The sequence below is a fragment of the Coregonus clupeaformis genome, chromosome 28, assembly GCF_020615455.1.
Source record: "Coregonus clupeaformis isolate EN_2021a chromosome 28, ASM2061545v1, whole genome shotgun sequence".
Lineage (NCBI taxonomy): Eukaryota > Metazoa > Chordata > Actinopteri > Salmoniformes > Salmonidae > Coregonus > Coregonus clupeaformis.
In genome coordinates, this window is record NC_059219.1 from 12,323,743 (window position 1) to 12,339,901 (window position 16,159).

The window sequence follows — 16,159 nt, forward strand, 5'->3', positions numbered from 1 at the left end:
TGGGCCCCCCTATGGATCCTGGTCAAAGGTAGTGCACTATAAAGGGAATAGGGTACCATTTGAGACAGACCTAGTATTAGAGTGGCAGGGGGAATGTATGGGGAGATCTAGAGGGGAGGCCAAATCCCAGTTTAAGGTCTACGTTGTGACCTCTCCTCATTTTTAACAGGCTTATTGTCTTGGACGCACAGACTTTGTCCCAAATGACACTCTATTCCCTATATAGTGCACTACTTTTGACTAGGGCCCATAGGGCTCTGATCAAAAGTAGTGCACTAAATTGGTAATGGGGTGCCATTTAGGACGCGGCCACAGACTTCCAGTCCAAGCAAGTGCACCTAATTCCTTTAATTAGGGTTTTTTGGGGCAGTAGGTTGGGGCCAAATTCTCCAAAAGATTTGGGGGTTTTAGTGAATGATTATGACAATGGGTGGTGCTCCTGCAGCCTGCTCCTGATAAATGAAAAGCTGACCTAGCCAAGTTGTATAAGACCAAGGGCATGCATACACACACACACACACACACACACGCACACACACACACACACACACACACACACACACACACACACACACACACACACACACACACGCACGCACACACACACACGCACGCACTCACTCACGCACACACACACGCACGCACACACACACACACACGCACGCACGCACGCACACACACACATTTGAACACACTCCTCTGACATTTTTTTTACTTTTTCGCTCCATTTTCCCTTTCATTCTCCTTACTATATCCCCTCTCCACCCCTACTCAACTTACCAGTCCCCTGTATCATGAGAACACATTCAGGGACTTCCTATTACAATCTGTTCTCCCAAAGAACGTCTGAACCCAGAGTGTCCGATTGTTACGGTTGAATACCCCATTGTTGTTAAGGTTAAGCTTACTTAGGGCAGTTCTTTGAAAATGGCCTTGTGCCTCAGATTTTTCTCTAGACGCGGCGGTAGTGGCGGGGGTCCTTTGAACAGATTTATTTTATTTTGAGGCATCAAAGAACTGATTGGCAAGTTCTTGGAAATTGCTTGGCTAAGGAATTCTGGGAGGTTTTAATTGTAATTGAACTTATTAACTGTTTGCTTGGTGTAAAACGTTAAAGAAAAGCAGTAGTGGTGGAATTAGAGGGTATATCAGATGCATTCAATTTCACAACTCTCAAAGTGCAAAACACACTTTGAGTGGGTAAATAGCCTACTATTGCTAGATAAAATATACAGACAGTGTGGGAGATTTGCAGGACAAGATGGTGCACACTGCACCCTCAATCATCCATTGAAGTTGTGAGATGTAAGTCGTTTCAAGGATATACATTTATAGGTCTGACCAGGCCTTAATGGAACAAAGATCTCCTCTCTCTCTGGACATTATTTGGCAATGATCTGAAAACAGGATAGATGAAAACAATATGGCTATTAGTGATGGGTTGGAACAAAAGACCATAGTTGTGATTGGAATGAAGAACAGTCAATAATACTATCGGGTACAGAAGGCTAGTCAGTGTATTTCCAATGCTCTGCCCCTTTCACTTTAACGGTAGCAGTGCTGCGCCTTAGTGGTACATAGCTGGAAGTGCACGGTATTAATTTCGTCCAGGCTGGGAACGTGATGATGAAACTATTTTATGAAATGTTGCTGTGAGTGATTGTTTTATCATCTAAATTGTTTACCACTTTGAATACAGCTTACTCGCCAAATATTTGCAATTATTATCACAGTAATTATGTTATTCTAGAAATCGTATATTTTCTTCACGGAAATGGAAACATCCTACCGGATGTGACGTCGGCATTAAACATGGCTGATTCGGAAAACACAAACAAACAAGTCGATAAGCAAAATATGTCTTTTAATATTAGAGAGAAGCTAGATATTGTCGAAAATAAGCTAAAATTACGTCATCAAGACACTTCGGAAAGTGGAAAGGGCACTGTCGAAAAACGCACAACCTCGGAGTACTGTGAAAAGTTGCAGGGGTGGATGTGGCAGTACTACACTGCAAATGTGAACTGGCAAAGTTGGCTGGCAGTGTCTGCTCCTCCGTATTTTGCACCGCAACCATTCACTGCACCCGTCTGGCCAGCGGATTTCCCTAATTTTGATGCCCAGAACTGGTATAATAATCCATTCGGACTCCCCTTAACGCCGTATCCACCCGCCATCCCCGCGGCTGGAATTCCGCCTGGGGAAACGGCTGGGAATGGTGCTGTGTCCACTTCAGTACCAGCGCAACAACAACCACAACAGAACGGCAATGCACAACGACCAGGTAGCTATCAAAGACACAGATGTTGTTCTTTTTGTATTTGGTTCATGTGTCTAATATGATAGCTATATAGCTAAAGAAGTGTTTGAGAGAAAGCAACATGCCAGGCCTGTTATAGTGATGAATTATGAAAATAGTGCCCTCTGTGGTCTGCTAAAGTTAAAACCATAGGCTCATATGCTATAGGCCTGGGTTGCTAAAGACTCCCAACCTAGGCCTATTTAAATTTTAGAAACAAGGAATTTCCTCATGAAGGACAATAACCATTATCAATGAATGTGTTGGCTATGTCTGTGTCTCAGTTGGTAGAGCATGGTGGTCGTAACACAAGTGTTGTGGGTTCGATTCCCATGGGGGACCAATACAGAAAATAAATATGAAAATGTATGTACTACTTTATTCACTACTTTAAGTCGGCGGGGTGGGGGCCCGGTTAAGAGCATCTGCTAAGTCAGTGGTTCCCAAACTGTGGGGGGGGGGTGTAATTTGTTGTAATTTTTTAGTTACTCAAATATCACATGAATTCACATTAGACATGGTAAAATGTATAGAATTGCAAGAACATGTGCTTTAAAACTGCAACATTTTCTTTTCACCACATGACAAAATGTGTAGAATTGCAGAAAATAAGCTTTAAACCTGCAAAATTCTCTCCACCAACAAGAGGGGTGTGAACAGTTTGTGTCATGAACGGTGCTTGTGCCCATAGAAATAGACATGGCGTGTGCACGCAGGGGGGCGCGGGATGTTGTAACGAACTGCAAAAATCTCTGAAGCTGGAGACTCTTATCTCCCTCACTAACTTTAAGCGTCAGTTGTCAGAGCAGCTTACCGATCACTGCACCTGTACACAGCCCATCTGAAATTAGCCCACCCAACTACCTCATCCTCTTATTGTTATTTATTTTGCTAATTTGCACCCCAGTATCTCTATTTGCACATCATCTTTTGCACATCTATCATTCCACTGTTAATACGAAATTGTAACTATTTTGCACTATGGCCTATTTATTGCCTAACCTCCATAACTTACTACATTCGCACACACTGTATATATATATATGTTCTGTTTGTATTTTTGACTTTATGTTTTGTTTACCCCATATGTAACTCTGTGTTGTTGTTTTTTTATCAAACTGCTTTGCTTTATCTTGGCCAGGTCGCAGTTGTAAATGAGAACTTGTTGAGAACAACTGGCTTACCTGGTTAAATAAAGGTTAAATAAAAAAGAAAATAAAAAAATTTTCCCCAATGTTGGAAGGGGGGCCCCGAGTGAAAAAGTTTGGGAACTCCTGGCGTCTGCTAAATTACTAAAATGTAAATGTGTTGTATGTGTTTGCAGGTCGAGAATACAGTATTCCCTCTCCTCTTCAAAGGTTCATGGCTGAAATTGTGGATTTCTTCATTCTGTTCTTCATCAAAGCAACCATTATTCTCAGCATCATGCATCTGAGTGGGATGAAGTGAGTTTAGTTTAATACAAATGTTTCTGTTTGTCTATTCCCTGTACCGCATTACTATGCCCCCCCCTATGGGCCCCCCATGGGCCCACCCATGGGCCCCCGATCAAAAGTAGTGCACTACAGGGAATAGTATTTTATTTAAACATCCTAGAAATGGATTTGTTTTGCGCTCCATAGGTGATGGTAAAGATGATTCCTATGCATGTATAACTACTGTATATAGTCATGATTGAAGAATCATTTGTAGCGTGCATTACTACTGTATATAGTAATGATTGGCCCTCCTGTAGTTCAGTTGGTAGAGCATGGCGCTTGCAACGCCAGGGTTGTGGGTTCGTTTCCCACGGGGGGCCAGTATGAAAATGTATGCACTCACTAACTGTAAGTTGCTCTGGATAAGAGCGTCTTCTAAATGACTAAAATGTAAACATTTACATTACATTTACATTTATGTCATTTAGCAGACGCTCTTATCCAGAGCGACTTACAAATAGGTGCATTCACTTTATAGCCAGTGGGATAACCACTTTACAATTAATTTTTTTTATAATTTTTTTTTGGGGGGGGTAGAAGGATTACTTTATCCTATCCCAGGTATTCCTTAAAGAGGTGGGGTTTCAAATGTCTCCGGAAGGTGGTGAGTGACTCCGCTGTCCTGGCGTCGTGAGGGAGCTTGTTCCCCCATTGGGGTGCCAGAGCAGCGAACAGTTTTGACTGGGCTGAGCGGGAACTATGCTTCCGCAGAGGTAGGGGAGCCAGCAGGCCAGAGGTGGATGAACGCAGTGCCCTCGTTTGGGTGTAGGGACTGATCAGAGCCTGAAGGTACGGAGGTGCCGTTCCCCTCACAGCTCCGTAGGCAAGCACCATGGTCTTGTAGCAGATGCGAGCTTCAACTGGAAGCCAGTGGAGTGTGCGGAGGAGCGGGGTGACGTGAGAGAACTTGGGAAGGTTGAACACCAGACGGGCTGCGGCATTCTGGATGAGTTGTAGGGGGTTTAATGGCACAGGCAGGGAGCCCAGCCAACAGCGAGTTGCAGTAATCCAGACGGGAGATGACAAGTGCCTGGATTAGAACCTGTGCCGCTTCCTGTGTAAGGCAGGGTCGTACTCTCCGAATGTTGTAGAGCATGAACCTACAGGATCGGGTCACCGCCTTGATGTTAGCGGAGAACGACAGGGTGTTGTCCAGGGTCACGCCAAGGCTCTTCGCACTCTGGGAGGAGGACACAACGGAGTTGTCAACCGTGATGGCGAGATCATGGAACGGCCAGTCCTTCCCCGGGAGGAAGAGCAGCTCCGTCTTGCCGAGGTTCAGCTTGAGGTGGTGATCCGTCATCCATACTGATATGTCTGCCAGACATGCAGAGATGCGATTCGCCACCTGGTTATCAGAAGGGGGAAAGGAGAAGATTAGTTGTGTGTCGTCAGCGTAGCAATGATAGGAGAGGCCATGTGAGGATATGACAGAGCCAAGTGACTTGGTGTATAGCGAGAATAGGAGAGGGCCTAGAACTGAGCCCTGGGGGACACCAGTGGTGAGAGCACGTGGTGCGGAGACAGCTTCTCGCCACGCCACTTGGTAGGAGCGACCGGTCAGGTAGGACGCAATCCAAGAGTGAGCCGCGCCGGAGATGCCCAGCTCGGAGAGGGTGGAGAGGAGGATCTGATGGTTCACAGTATCAAAGGCAGCAGACAGGTCTAGAAGGACAAGAGCAGAGGAGAGAGAGTTAGCTTTAGCAGTGCGGAGAGCCTCTGTGACACAGAGAAGAGCAGTCTCAGTTGAATGACCAGTCTTGAAACCTGACTGGTTTGGATCAAGAAGGTCATTCTGAGAGAGATAGCAAGAGAGTTGGCTAAAGACGGCACGCTCAATAGTTTTGGAGAGAAAAGAAAGAAGGGATACTGGTCTGTAGTTGTTGACATCAGAGGGATCGAGTGTTGGTTTTTTGAGAAGGGGTGCGACTCTCGCTCTCTTGAAGACGGAAGGGACATAGCCAGCGGTCAAGGATGAGTTGATCAGCGAGGTGAGGTAAGGGAGAAGGTCACCGGAGATGGTCTGGAGAAGAGAGGAGGGGATAGGGTCAAGCGGGCAGGTTGTTGGGCGGCCTGCCGTCACAAGTCGCAAGATTTTATCTGGAGAGAGAGGGGAGAAAGAAGTCAAAGCATAGGGTAGGGCAGTGTGAGCAGGACCAGCAGTGTCATTTGACTTAACAAACGAGGATCGGATGTCGTCAACCTTCTTTTCAAAATGGTTGACGAAGTCATCCACAGAGAGGGAGGAGGGGGATTCAGCAGGGAGGAGAATGTGGCAAAGAGCTTCCTAGGGTTAGAGGCGGATGCTTGGAATTTAGAGTGGTAGAAAGTGGCCTTAGCAGCAGAAACAGATGAAGAAAATGTAGAGAGGAGGGAGTGAAAATATGCCAGGTCTGCAGGGAGTCTAGTTTTCTTCCATATCCGCTCAGCTGCCCGGAGCTCTGTTCTGTGAGCTCGCAATGAGTCATCAAGCCACGGAGCTGGAGGGGAGGACCGAGCCGGCCGGGAGGATAGGGGACATAGAGAGTCAAAGGATGCAGAAAGGGAGGAGAGGAGGGTTGAGGAGGCAGAATCAGGAGATTGGAGGGAGAAGGATTGAGCAGAGGGAAGAGATGATAGGATGGAAGAGGAGAGAGTAGCGGGAGAGAGAGAGCGAATGTTGCGACGGCGCATTACCATCTGTGTAGGGGCAGAGTGAGTAGTGTTGGAGGAGAGGGAGAGAGAAAAGGATACAAAGTAGTGATCGGAGACTTGGAGGGGAGTTGCAGTGAGATTAGTAGAAGAACAGCATCTAGTAAAGATGAGGTCAAGCGTATTGCCTGCCTTGTGAGTAGGGGGGGATGGTGAGAGGGTGAGGTCAAAAGAGGAGAGGAGTGGAAAGAAGGAGGCAGAGAGAAATGAGTCAAATGTAGACGTAGGGGAGGTTGAAATCCCCCAGAACTGTGAGGGGTGAGCCATCCTCAGGAAAGGAACTTATCAAGGCGTCAAGCTCATTGATGAACTCTCCAAGGGAACCTGGAGGGCGATAGATGACAAGGATATTAAGCTTAAATGGGCTAGTGACTGTGACAGCATGGAATTCAAATGAGGAGATAGACAGATGGGTCAGGGGAAAAATTGAGAATGTCCACTTGTGAGAGATGAGGATTCCTGTGCCACCACCCCGCTGACCAGATGCTCTCGGGGTATGCGAGAACACATGGTCAGACGAGGAGAGAGCAGCAGGAGTAGCAGTGTTTTCAGTGGTAATCCATGTTTCCGTCAGCGCCAAGAAGTCGAGGGACTGGAGGGTAGCATAGGCTGGGATGAAGTCTGCCTTGTTGGCAGCAGAACGGCAGTTCCAGAGGCTGCCTGAGACCTGGAACTCCACGTGGGTCGTGCGTGCAGGGACCACCAGGTTAGAGAGGCAGCAGCCACGCGGTGTGAGGCGTTTGTGTAGCCTGTGCGGAGAGGAGAGAACAGGGATAGGCAGAGGCATAGTTGACAGGCTGCAGCAGATGGCTACAATTATGCAGAGGAGATCGGAATAAAATGAACTAAACATCTGGGAAAGGAGAGAGCGTGGCCTCCCTCACCACAACTCCCAAATATAACTCTCCCAACTTCCACCTCAGAAACTATAATTGTTGTAAACTACAGCGGTTCAATGTTTTCTAGGAATAGACTAACCTAGTTTATTCAGCTAGCTAACTAGGTGCAGTATTATTCCGTGAAAAACGTCCGGGCACCTCGTCATAAGACGCCACAGCCAGCTAGCATGCCGGTCTCCAACAGCAGGGTTTAGCGCCAATACTCAGCCACAACAACCACCAGTGTATCAACACACAAGCAGATCGTTCGTGTCCGTGTCTAACGTTGTGGGTTAGTCCCGACAGCTTGAGCGAGTCCGTCGTCAACTTATTCAGCCAGTTAGTTAGCTAGAATAGTTAGCAAACTAGCTAGCCATTGCTTTCAGACAAAGAAGAACCCCCTCCTTTCACGGCACGAACACACAGAGAGAGCCAAACTAACGTTAACTAGTCACCCATGTCCCGAATTCCTTGAGCGACTCGGGCTATCAATATGTAAAAAACAAAACACAAGTGTAGGTTATGACTTACCCCTAGCAGCTACTGTTAGCTAGCCAAGTGCAAAGCTAGCCACTGAATTGACTCAGCCAGTTCGCGTCTGTTCGCTCGGTCGTTCCAGCTATTGTTTACAAGTAGCTATCCAGGTTGCAACAAGCTTGCTAATTTTCAAGCACAGTAGCCACTTGCTACCTAACGTTAACGGTTCAGACAATGAGGTTAGAAAACAGCTGAATGGTAGGCAGTTATTGTATGTAATTATTGTAGGCAGCCAGCTGGCGTAATTACAGGCACTCTCAGGCGTGAAACAACTATACCGTTGCTAATAGCTACTCGCCAGCTAGTCCAGGTGGTGAGTTAGCTAGCTAGCTAGCTTCGTGCTACACCCGGCACCGCCGAATACAATACTAACCTACAATAATTACATACAATAACTACCTACAACAACCCACGATACCTACCTACAATACCTAACTACAATCTAAATACATAGTTTAAGCCTTACTCGACAAAGCCCAAGCTATGTATAAAGCCAAACTTACCCGACGCCAAGCTTACCCGACGGTCATGCATGATTCCCCTTGGAGGATATTAAGCTAAACATGTACATGTAAAAAATGTAAATGATTGAATAATCATTTGTAGCGTGCATAACTACTGTATATAGTCATGATTGAAGAATCATTTGTAGCGTGCATAACTACTGTATATAGTCATGATTGAAGAATCATTTGTATTTTGTCTTTCTTTCAGGGACATTTCCAAGTTTGCCATGCATTTCATTGTGGAGGAAATAGATGAAGACACGTCCATGGAGGAACTCCAGAAGGTGATGCTGGTCGCCCTGGTCTACCGGATATTAGTTTGTTTCTATGAGGTCAGGTGACACCTTTGTCTTTGTCCTGAAGTTGCGGTGGGATGATGTTTCTGTCTTTGTCCTGAAGTTGCAGTGTGATGATGTTTCTGTCTTTGTCCTGAAGTTGCAGTGGGATGATGTTTCTGTCTTTGTCCTGAAGTTGCAGTGGGATGATGTTTCTGTCTTTGTCCTGAAGTTGCAGTGGGATGATGTTTCTGTCTTTGTCCTGAAGTTGCAGTGGGATGATGTTTCTGTCTTTGTCCTGAAGTTGCAGTGGGATGATGTTTCTGTCTTTGTCCTGAAGTTGCAGTGTGATGATGTTTCTGTCTTTGTTCTGACCTTGTAGTGTGATGATGTTTCTGTCTTTGATATGGGTTCTGTGTATTTTATCATGTTTTTCCTCTCTGTCTGTAAATACAGTTTCCCCCTGGGGGTAATACGGTATTATTGATTGATCGTCTCCTTTCAGATTGTGTGCATTTGGGGAGCAGGGGGCGCCACTCCAGGGAAGTTTCTCATTGGTCTCAGAGTGGTCAGCTGTGATTCCTCTGTCCTGGTTCAACCCAACCGGGTCCTTGTGGTGCCTGCCACTAACGTTAGTCTCTCTGCGTAAGTAGTGGGTCACACAAACACCAACCCTCTCATCCATCCACGTGTTGTGAAATAATAAACCAGCTCATTTGGTTATTTGACACCTCTGTCCGACATGATTTTAAAGTGGTGATGTGGTCACACATGACAGTCTGGCTATTAGATGAAGTCCCTTGATGTTCTGCTCATTTGTTGTTGGTGTGTCTATGATCTCTGAGACTTCCACACGTTTAGTTTGTGTCTATGATCTCTGAGACTTCCACACGTTTAGTTTGTGTCTATGATCTCTGAGACTTCCACACGTTTAGTTTGTGTCTATGATCTCTGAGACTTTCACACGTTTTTTTTTTTTTTTTTTTTTTCTTTTTTGGGGGAATGGATCAGCTTAATATTGCAGATAGATTGTATCTTCTATCAATGTAATTGTCTGCATCACTTCCAATCCCCCATTTTTATTTTTATTTTATTTTTATTTTTTATATATATACTCCCCTTTATTACTTTTCAACCCCACCATCCTTTCCCTACTTGGAGTAAATTAGTGAACAACAATGCCCAGGTCTCCACTTCCGGTCTATACTTACTATCTACACCTTATGGACACAGTTAATTTTACAATAATTCTATTATATATATACATATATATATACATATACATACATACATATATATCATTATTATTATTATTATTATTTATTTATTTTTTGCTCCTGAACTATTTCTACTCTCAACCTCTCCGATCGTTTTCATGATGTCCATCCGGTTTGCTTCTATATGCCATATCTTTCTAACTGTGCTCTTTCCCAAAAGCTCCCAACATACAGCCTATATACTTATTATGGACACAGTATGCTTTACATTATTAGCTATCTTTGTTATTATTTGTTGTTATTTGTTATTAGTCCCATCCTTCAGCTCTATTCAATACCTCCCATCTATCTCTTAACACCATCCATATCGGATTTCTATTTGCCATATATATTTCAACCGTACTGTGATGTTTTACAATAATTCTGAACCTTTCTATTCTCATTGCTTCTACAGATTGAGAGTTAAAAATAAACTGCTTTGCTAAAAGTATTATTATATTATTGATTGATTGACTATGACTTTTCAGATCACCCAGTAATGCTATCTGCAAGGTTAGTTCCAGGTAAATATTGCAATCCTTTAGCCATTCCTGGACCAGTGTCCAAAAACAAGCTACAAATGGACAGAACCAAAACAAATGGTCCAATGATTCCGTCTCTTCACAGCAAAATCTGCAGAGCTGGGAAGATTGTATCCCCCATATAAATAACATTCTATTGGTAGCAAGGATTTTATATAATAATTTAAATTGAAAGATTCTAATTTTTGAATCCGGTGTCGTTTTGCGTGTCAGTTCATAAACACTATGCCATGGGATCGGTACATCAAAGATCTCTTCCCAACTATTTTGCAATCTATATGGGACGGCTGTCAATCCTTTGGTCCTTAAGTGAAACTGATATATTTTTTTATTTATCACAGTTTTCCTTAACCAATTATGTTCTTTAATGCAAGGCCGACAGACAAGTTCCTTACTTTCTCCCCCCTCCACTTTCCTCTTCCATTTTTGCGGTAATGCTGCCATTATTTGGTTGTAATTTTGGGTAGAGCAGACATTTCCATATGTTTTTGTTAGCTGCATGTGCGTCATAACTCCACCAGTCCTACCGATGATATCATTTACAAAGATTATACCTTTTTTAAACATTCTGTCAAAAAAATAAAGTTTTTTTGTCAATTAGTATATTTGAATTTAACCACAATATTTGTTGCATTATTTGTTCTGTCGTTTCTGGAGGATTAAATTGAAATTGCAACCAACTTTCTATGGCTTGTTTTAGAAATAGTGACATTTGGGAGATTATTTCCTTTTCAAATAACTGAAAGTGTGAGGTTGTAATCTGAATAAAGGGAAAAAGGCCTTTCTTGAACATTGGGTGAGACAATCTTACTAATTTGCTTGAGAACCAGTTCGGATTTAAGTATAACTTTTGTAAGACTGAAGCTTTTAGTGATAGGTCTAATGCTTTAATATTTAATAATTTCTGTCCTCCGAATTCATATTCATTATATAAATATGCTCTTTTAATTTTGTCTGGCTTGCCGTTCCAAATAAAATTGAATATTTTTTCTCATATAATTTAAAAAACTGTTCGCTAGGCGTAGGCAAGACCATAAGCAAATAGGTAAACTGTGATAATACTAATGAGTTAATCAGGGTGATTTTTCCACAAATTGACAGGTATTTTCCTTTCCATGGTAGTAAGATCTTATCTATTTTTGCTAATTTTCTATTACAATTTATTGAAGTGAGATCATTTATTTCCTTTGGGATATGTATTCGAGTATATCCACATCACCATCAGACCATTTTATTGGTAAACTACATGGTAAAGTAAAAATTGTATTTTTTTAGTGATCCAATACGTAATATAGTACATTTGTCATAATTTGGTTGTAATCCAGAGAGGTTAGAAAATGTATCTAGATCCTCTATGAGGCTGTGGAGGGATTCTAGTTGTGGATTTAAAAAAAACATGAATCATCAGCGTACAATGCCACCTTTGTTTTTAAGGTCTTTATTTCTAATCCTCTGATATTATTATTAGATCTGATTTTAATCGCTAACATCTCGATGGCCACAATAAATAGATATGCCGATAGTGGACAACCTTGTTTCACTCCTCTTGACAGTTTAAAACTTTCTGAGAAATAGCCATTATTTACTATTTTACACCTAGGGTTACTATACATGATTTTGACCCATTTTATAAGAGATTCTCCAAAATTGAAATGCTCCAGGCATTTATATATAAACCCCAGTCGAACTTTATCAAATGCCTTTTTTCGAAGTCTGCTATGAATAGCAGGCCTGGTTTCCCATATTTTCCATAGTGTTCTAATGTTTCCAATACTTGCCTTATATTATCTCCAATGTATCTTCCATGTAAAAAACCTGTCTGATTAGAATGAATAATATCCGGCAATACCTTTTTAATTCTATGCGCTATACATTTTGCTAGGATTTTTGCATCACAACACTGAAGTGTAAGGGGCCTCCAATTTTGTAAATGGACTGGATCTTTATATTTTCCACTTGTATCCTGTTTCAGTAATAATGAGATCAGTCCTTCTTCTTGAGTGTCAGATAATCTACCATTTACATAGGAGTGGTTAAAACATGCTAATAACGGTCCTCTTAGTATATCAAAAAAGGTTTGGTATACCTCGACTGGTATGCCATCCAACCCTGGAGTTTTCCCAGACTTAAAGTCTTTAATTGCATCCAGAAGTTCCTCCTCTGTAATTTCACCTTCACATGAGTCTTTCTGTGTGGCTGTTAATTTGACATTATCAATAGAAAAAAATCTCTACAATTAGCTTCAGTTAGAGGAGATGGAGGCGACTGAAAAGAAAACATATGCTTAAAGTACTTTGTTTCTTCCTTCAAAATGTCATTTGGTGAATCATGGGTGACTCCGTCAATTGTAACCAGTTTCATTAAGTTCTTTTGGTAGCATTCCTATGTTGAAGATTAAAAAAGAATTTTGTGCATTTTTCCCCATATTCCATCCAGTTTGCTTTATTTTTATAATATGTTACACTTGATCTTTCTTGAATAAATTTCTCCATTTCTTTTTGTTTTTCCTCTAATTTATTCTGAGCCTCTATGTTACAGTTTTTATTGCCATCTATCTGTTCTGTTAGACTTTCTATTTCCTTTCTTAGTATAAACTCTTTTGACCTAAATTGCTTTTGTTTTCGAGATGAGTACTGAATTGCATGGCCTCTAAAGGCACATTTAAAGGTGTCCCATACAATAAGGGGATTCGCTGTACCTATGTTATGTTGGAAAAAAATCAGTTATAAATTCCTTTGTTGTAATTATAAATAAATTATCATCCAATAGGCTTTGATTAAATTTCCAATATCCTCGCCCACGTGGAAATTCAGTAAGAGTAATATATATGCCTATTACATGATGGTCTGACCGCATTCTGTCCCCTATCAACACTTTTTTTTACTTTTGGTGCCAACGAGAATGAGATAAGAAAGAAGTCAAGACGACTAGCTTGATTCAGTCTCCGCCATGTATATCTCACTAGATCAGTATATTTAAGCCTCCATATATCTACTAGTTCTAATGTATCCATGACATTCACAATTTCCTTAAGAGCATGAGGGTGATAGTTTGTGGTGTGATTTCCTTTACGGTCCATTGAGCTATTTAAAACAGTATTATAATCCCCCACCATAATAATATTGTCTTGAGTTGCTTGCAGGCTTGATAATTTATTATATATATTGTCAAAGAATTGTGGATCATCATTATTTGGTCCATAAAGGTTAATGAGCCATATCTGTTTATGGTCCAATAACATATTTAAAATAATCCATCTACCTTGTGTATCTATTTGTACAATTTGCACATTTGGATCGAAATTACTATTAATTAATATCATCACCCCTTTTGAATTTCTTTGCCCATGGGAGAAGTATATTTCCCCCATTCTTTTTTCCACGCTACTTCATCTCGAATTGTTGAATGAGTTTCCTGTATACAATAGATATTATATTCCTTCTCTTTGAGCCATGTAAATATTGTTCTTCTTTTGTTATTATCAGCTAAGCCATTACAATTATAACTGGCTATACTTATTTCACCATACACCATAATGAGATACAAGTTTCAAGTCTATTTATCATTATATATGTTTGTAAATTTACCAATAAAAAATAGCGTAATGATTGAGTGTAAATTCACACGTTTTGTTTGTGTGTCCCTCTTCAGGTCAACAGTCCGAGCCTTGAACAAAAACTTCTCCATTGCCTTCTTATTCCCGGCCTTCATCACGGTCTTCTTCTTCCAGCACAACAGGACTGTGTATGACATGGTGGCTGGCACTATCGTTGTCAAGCGCACCGGAGCCAGATGACCATTCTGATTGGTTAAGGCCTGGCTGGGACTGGCTACGATTTTATTTGAAGAGGTACATGTTGCTATCGACCCTCCAGTACAGAGGTGGCTGGTGAGGGGGAGGACGTCTCATAATAATGGCTGGAATTGATTGAATGGGATGGTATCACATGGAAACCATAAATTCCGTTCCATCCATTACTATGAGTCCGTACCACAGCACCAGTACTAGAGACAACAGAACTGGGAACCACTCTGCAATAACGATGAGGGGGGACTCTGCATAAGGCTGAGGACAGAAAATACAGTATGACGTCATCAGTAACTAGGTCCCTCTCACAGCTCTTGTATGTGACGTCAAGAGTTTCTAGAAACATCTCTTGTTTCTCAACTACTGTACTCTGGTTTTTGGTTTTGTGACAAATCTGTGGAATAGATTCTACCCTTTTTGATTTGTGCAATGGTAGTATGCAAATTAGCACCCAATCAGTTAGAAAGCACTTTTTTCAGGAAATGTTATTAAAATCATTTAATTATTTTGAAATCCAATCTTCAATTCATTTTCTAAGATAAGGAAGTGGAAGATAACAGTAATTTAGTTATTTTAGCCTATCAGCATATTGATGCAGTTTTATTATTTGGCTTATCTTAAGATATTGCTTGGTAACATTCCAACACTCCTAGAATCACAACATGCTAATGTTTTGGTTGACATTTCCCTCGGGTCTTACTGAACTATGGGTCGATTATTGTCTAATCATTACCTTGGTTACAACTAGATACTACTTTGGTTGTTGTCATCAGACTAGAAAAATTGCTTTATTTTAGACCTGTTAACGTAACAGAACACCTGGGCTGATTCAGTATATACTTTCAAGTGTATTATCTCCATGCTCAAGAGGATATGACATGTGTTTCAGTTAATATACTATCTGATCTAACATGAAAAACACATTTGTTGCTTAGTACTATATTTATGTTTGGAATTTCAGTCGTAATTGAATGGCTTTCTAAATGATTCCTTGTACTTTGTAACATGAGATACTGTACCAAATACCAGAAAGTTGGAGTGAGTTGCATGTAGTTCTCCATCACTTCATTAAGCTATTTTACCACTCTGCATTGATACAGTAGCATTTTGACATTATTTTTGACATACTCAACGAGTATATAGGGGTATCTTAATGATTGGTTTAATCTTATGGTCTATAGATGTACCCATGACCACCAAACGTGTCACCATGTCCAATTTAGCCACTGAGATTAAAAACATTTTGAGTGCTTCAAGCTGACAGTATTATGATTTGTCTGTCACAGTAAATACTTCTACCATATGGGGTGCCAATAGGGTTTCAATTCAGGTACATTTTCTAAAATTCCCAGGTTTTCCAGAAATCCCAGTTTGAAGATTCCTGAATTCTGAAGGGAATAAGCAAGAAATCCGGAATCCTTAGGCAGGATTTCTGGAAAACCCAGTGAATACCTGAGAATTGAAAGCAGATGTAGTATCACTTTTTCAGAATTGGATGTCAGCTAACTATGATTCTCATTTCTGTTTCTGTTGTTTTAAGTCCAAAGTGACAGGATCACCTGTCTTCCTAATGTTGCCTTTCCATGGTTGTCAATTTAAAATATTAGCCTTGATTATAGAATGTAAGTACTACAGTATTGCTATACATTTGTTAAAGTACAGTAACAGTATAAAAAAATAATTCAGTTGCTAGTATGATAGTACAGTATTGCTGTATTTTATTTGCAATTTAATAAATTAATTTATGAAATATGTTTGTGTACTAATTATATGATTTTAGTAAATTAACTTGGTGTATTAGTTGGAATTGTCAGCACATTTCAGGGTTGAATTAGCACTTTTTATGGATTATAATAGGTCTTGTCTCGATGTCGGATACATTTTTACTC

The 16,159-nt window shown here is 41.2% G+C and overlaps 1 protein-coding gene across 1 annotated transcript; it reads left to right on the top strand.

Moving 5' to 3' along the window:
* The first annotated feature begins 1,805 nt into the window (after window positions 1-1,805).
* Window positions 1,806-14,509, top strand: LOC121542795 (protein FAM8A1). Its single transcript, XM_041852338.2, has 5 exons — window positions 1,806-2,284; window positions 3,624-3,744; window positions 8,598-8,721; window positions 9,170-9,309; window positions 14,114-14,509. The coding sequence occupies exons 1-5, from the start codon at window positions 1,813-1,815 to the stop codon at window positions 14,256-14,258; spliced, it is 1,002 nt and encodes a 333-aa protein (XP_041708272.1). The 5' UTR covers window positions 1,806-1,812; the 3' UTR covers window positions 14,259-14,509.
* Window positions 14,510-16,159: the final 1,650 nt, after the last annotated feature.

Coding starts and splice junctions, on each gene's coding strand:
- LOC121542795 (XM_041852338.2), top strand. CDS start 1,813: ATGGCTGATTCGGAAAACACAAACAAACAAGTCGATAAGCAAAATATG. Junction 2,285..3,623: donor CGGCAATGCACAACGACCAG/GTAGCTATCAAA, acceptor ATGTGTTTGCAG/GTCGAGAATACAGTATTCCC. Junction 8,722..9,169: donor TATTAGTTTGTTTCTATGAG/GTCAGGTGACAC, acceptor GTCTCCTTTCAG/ATTGTGTGCATTTGGGGAGC.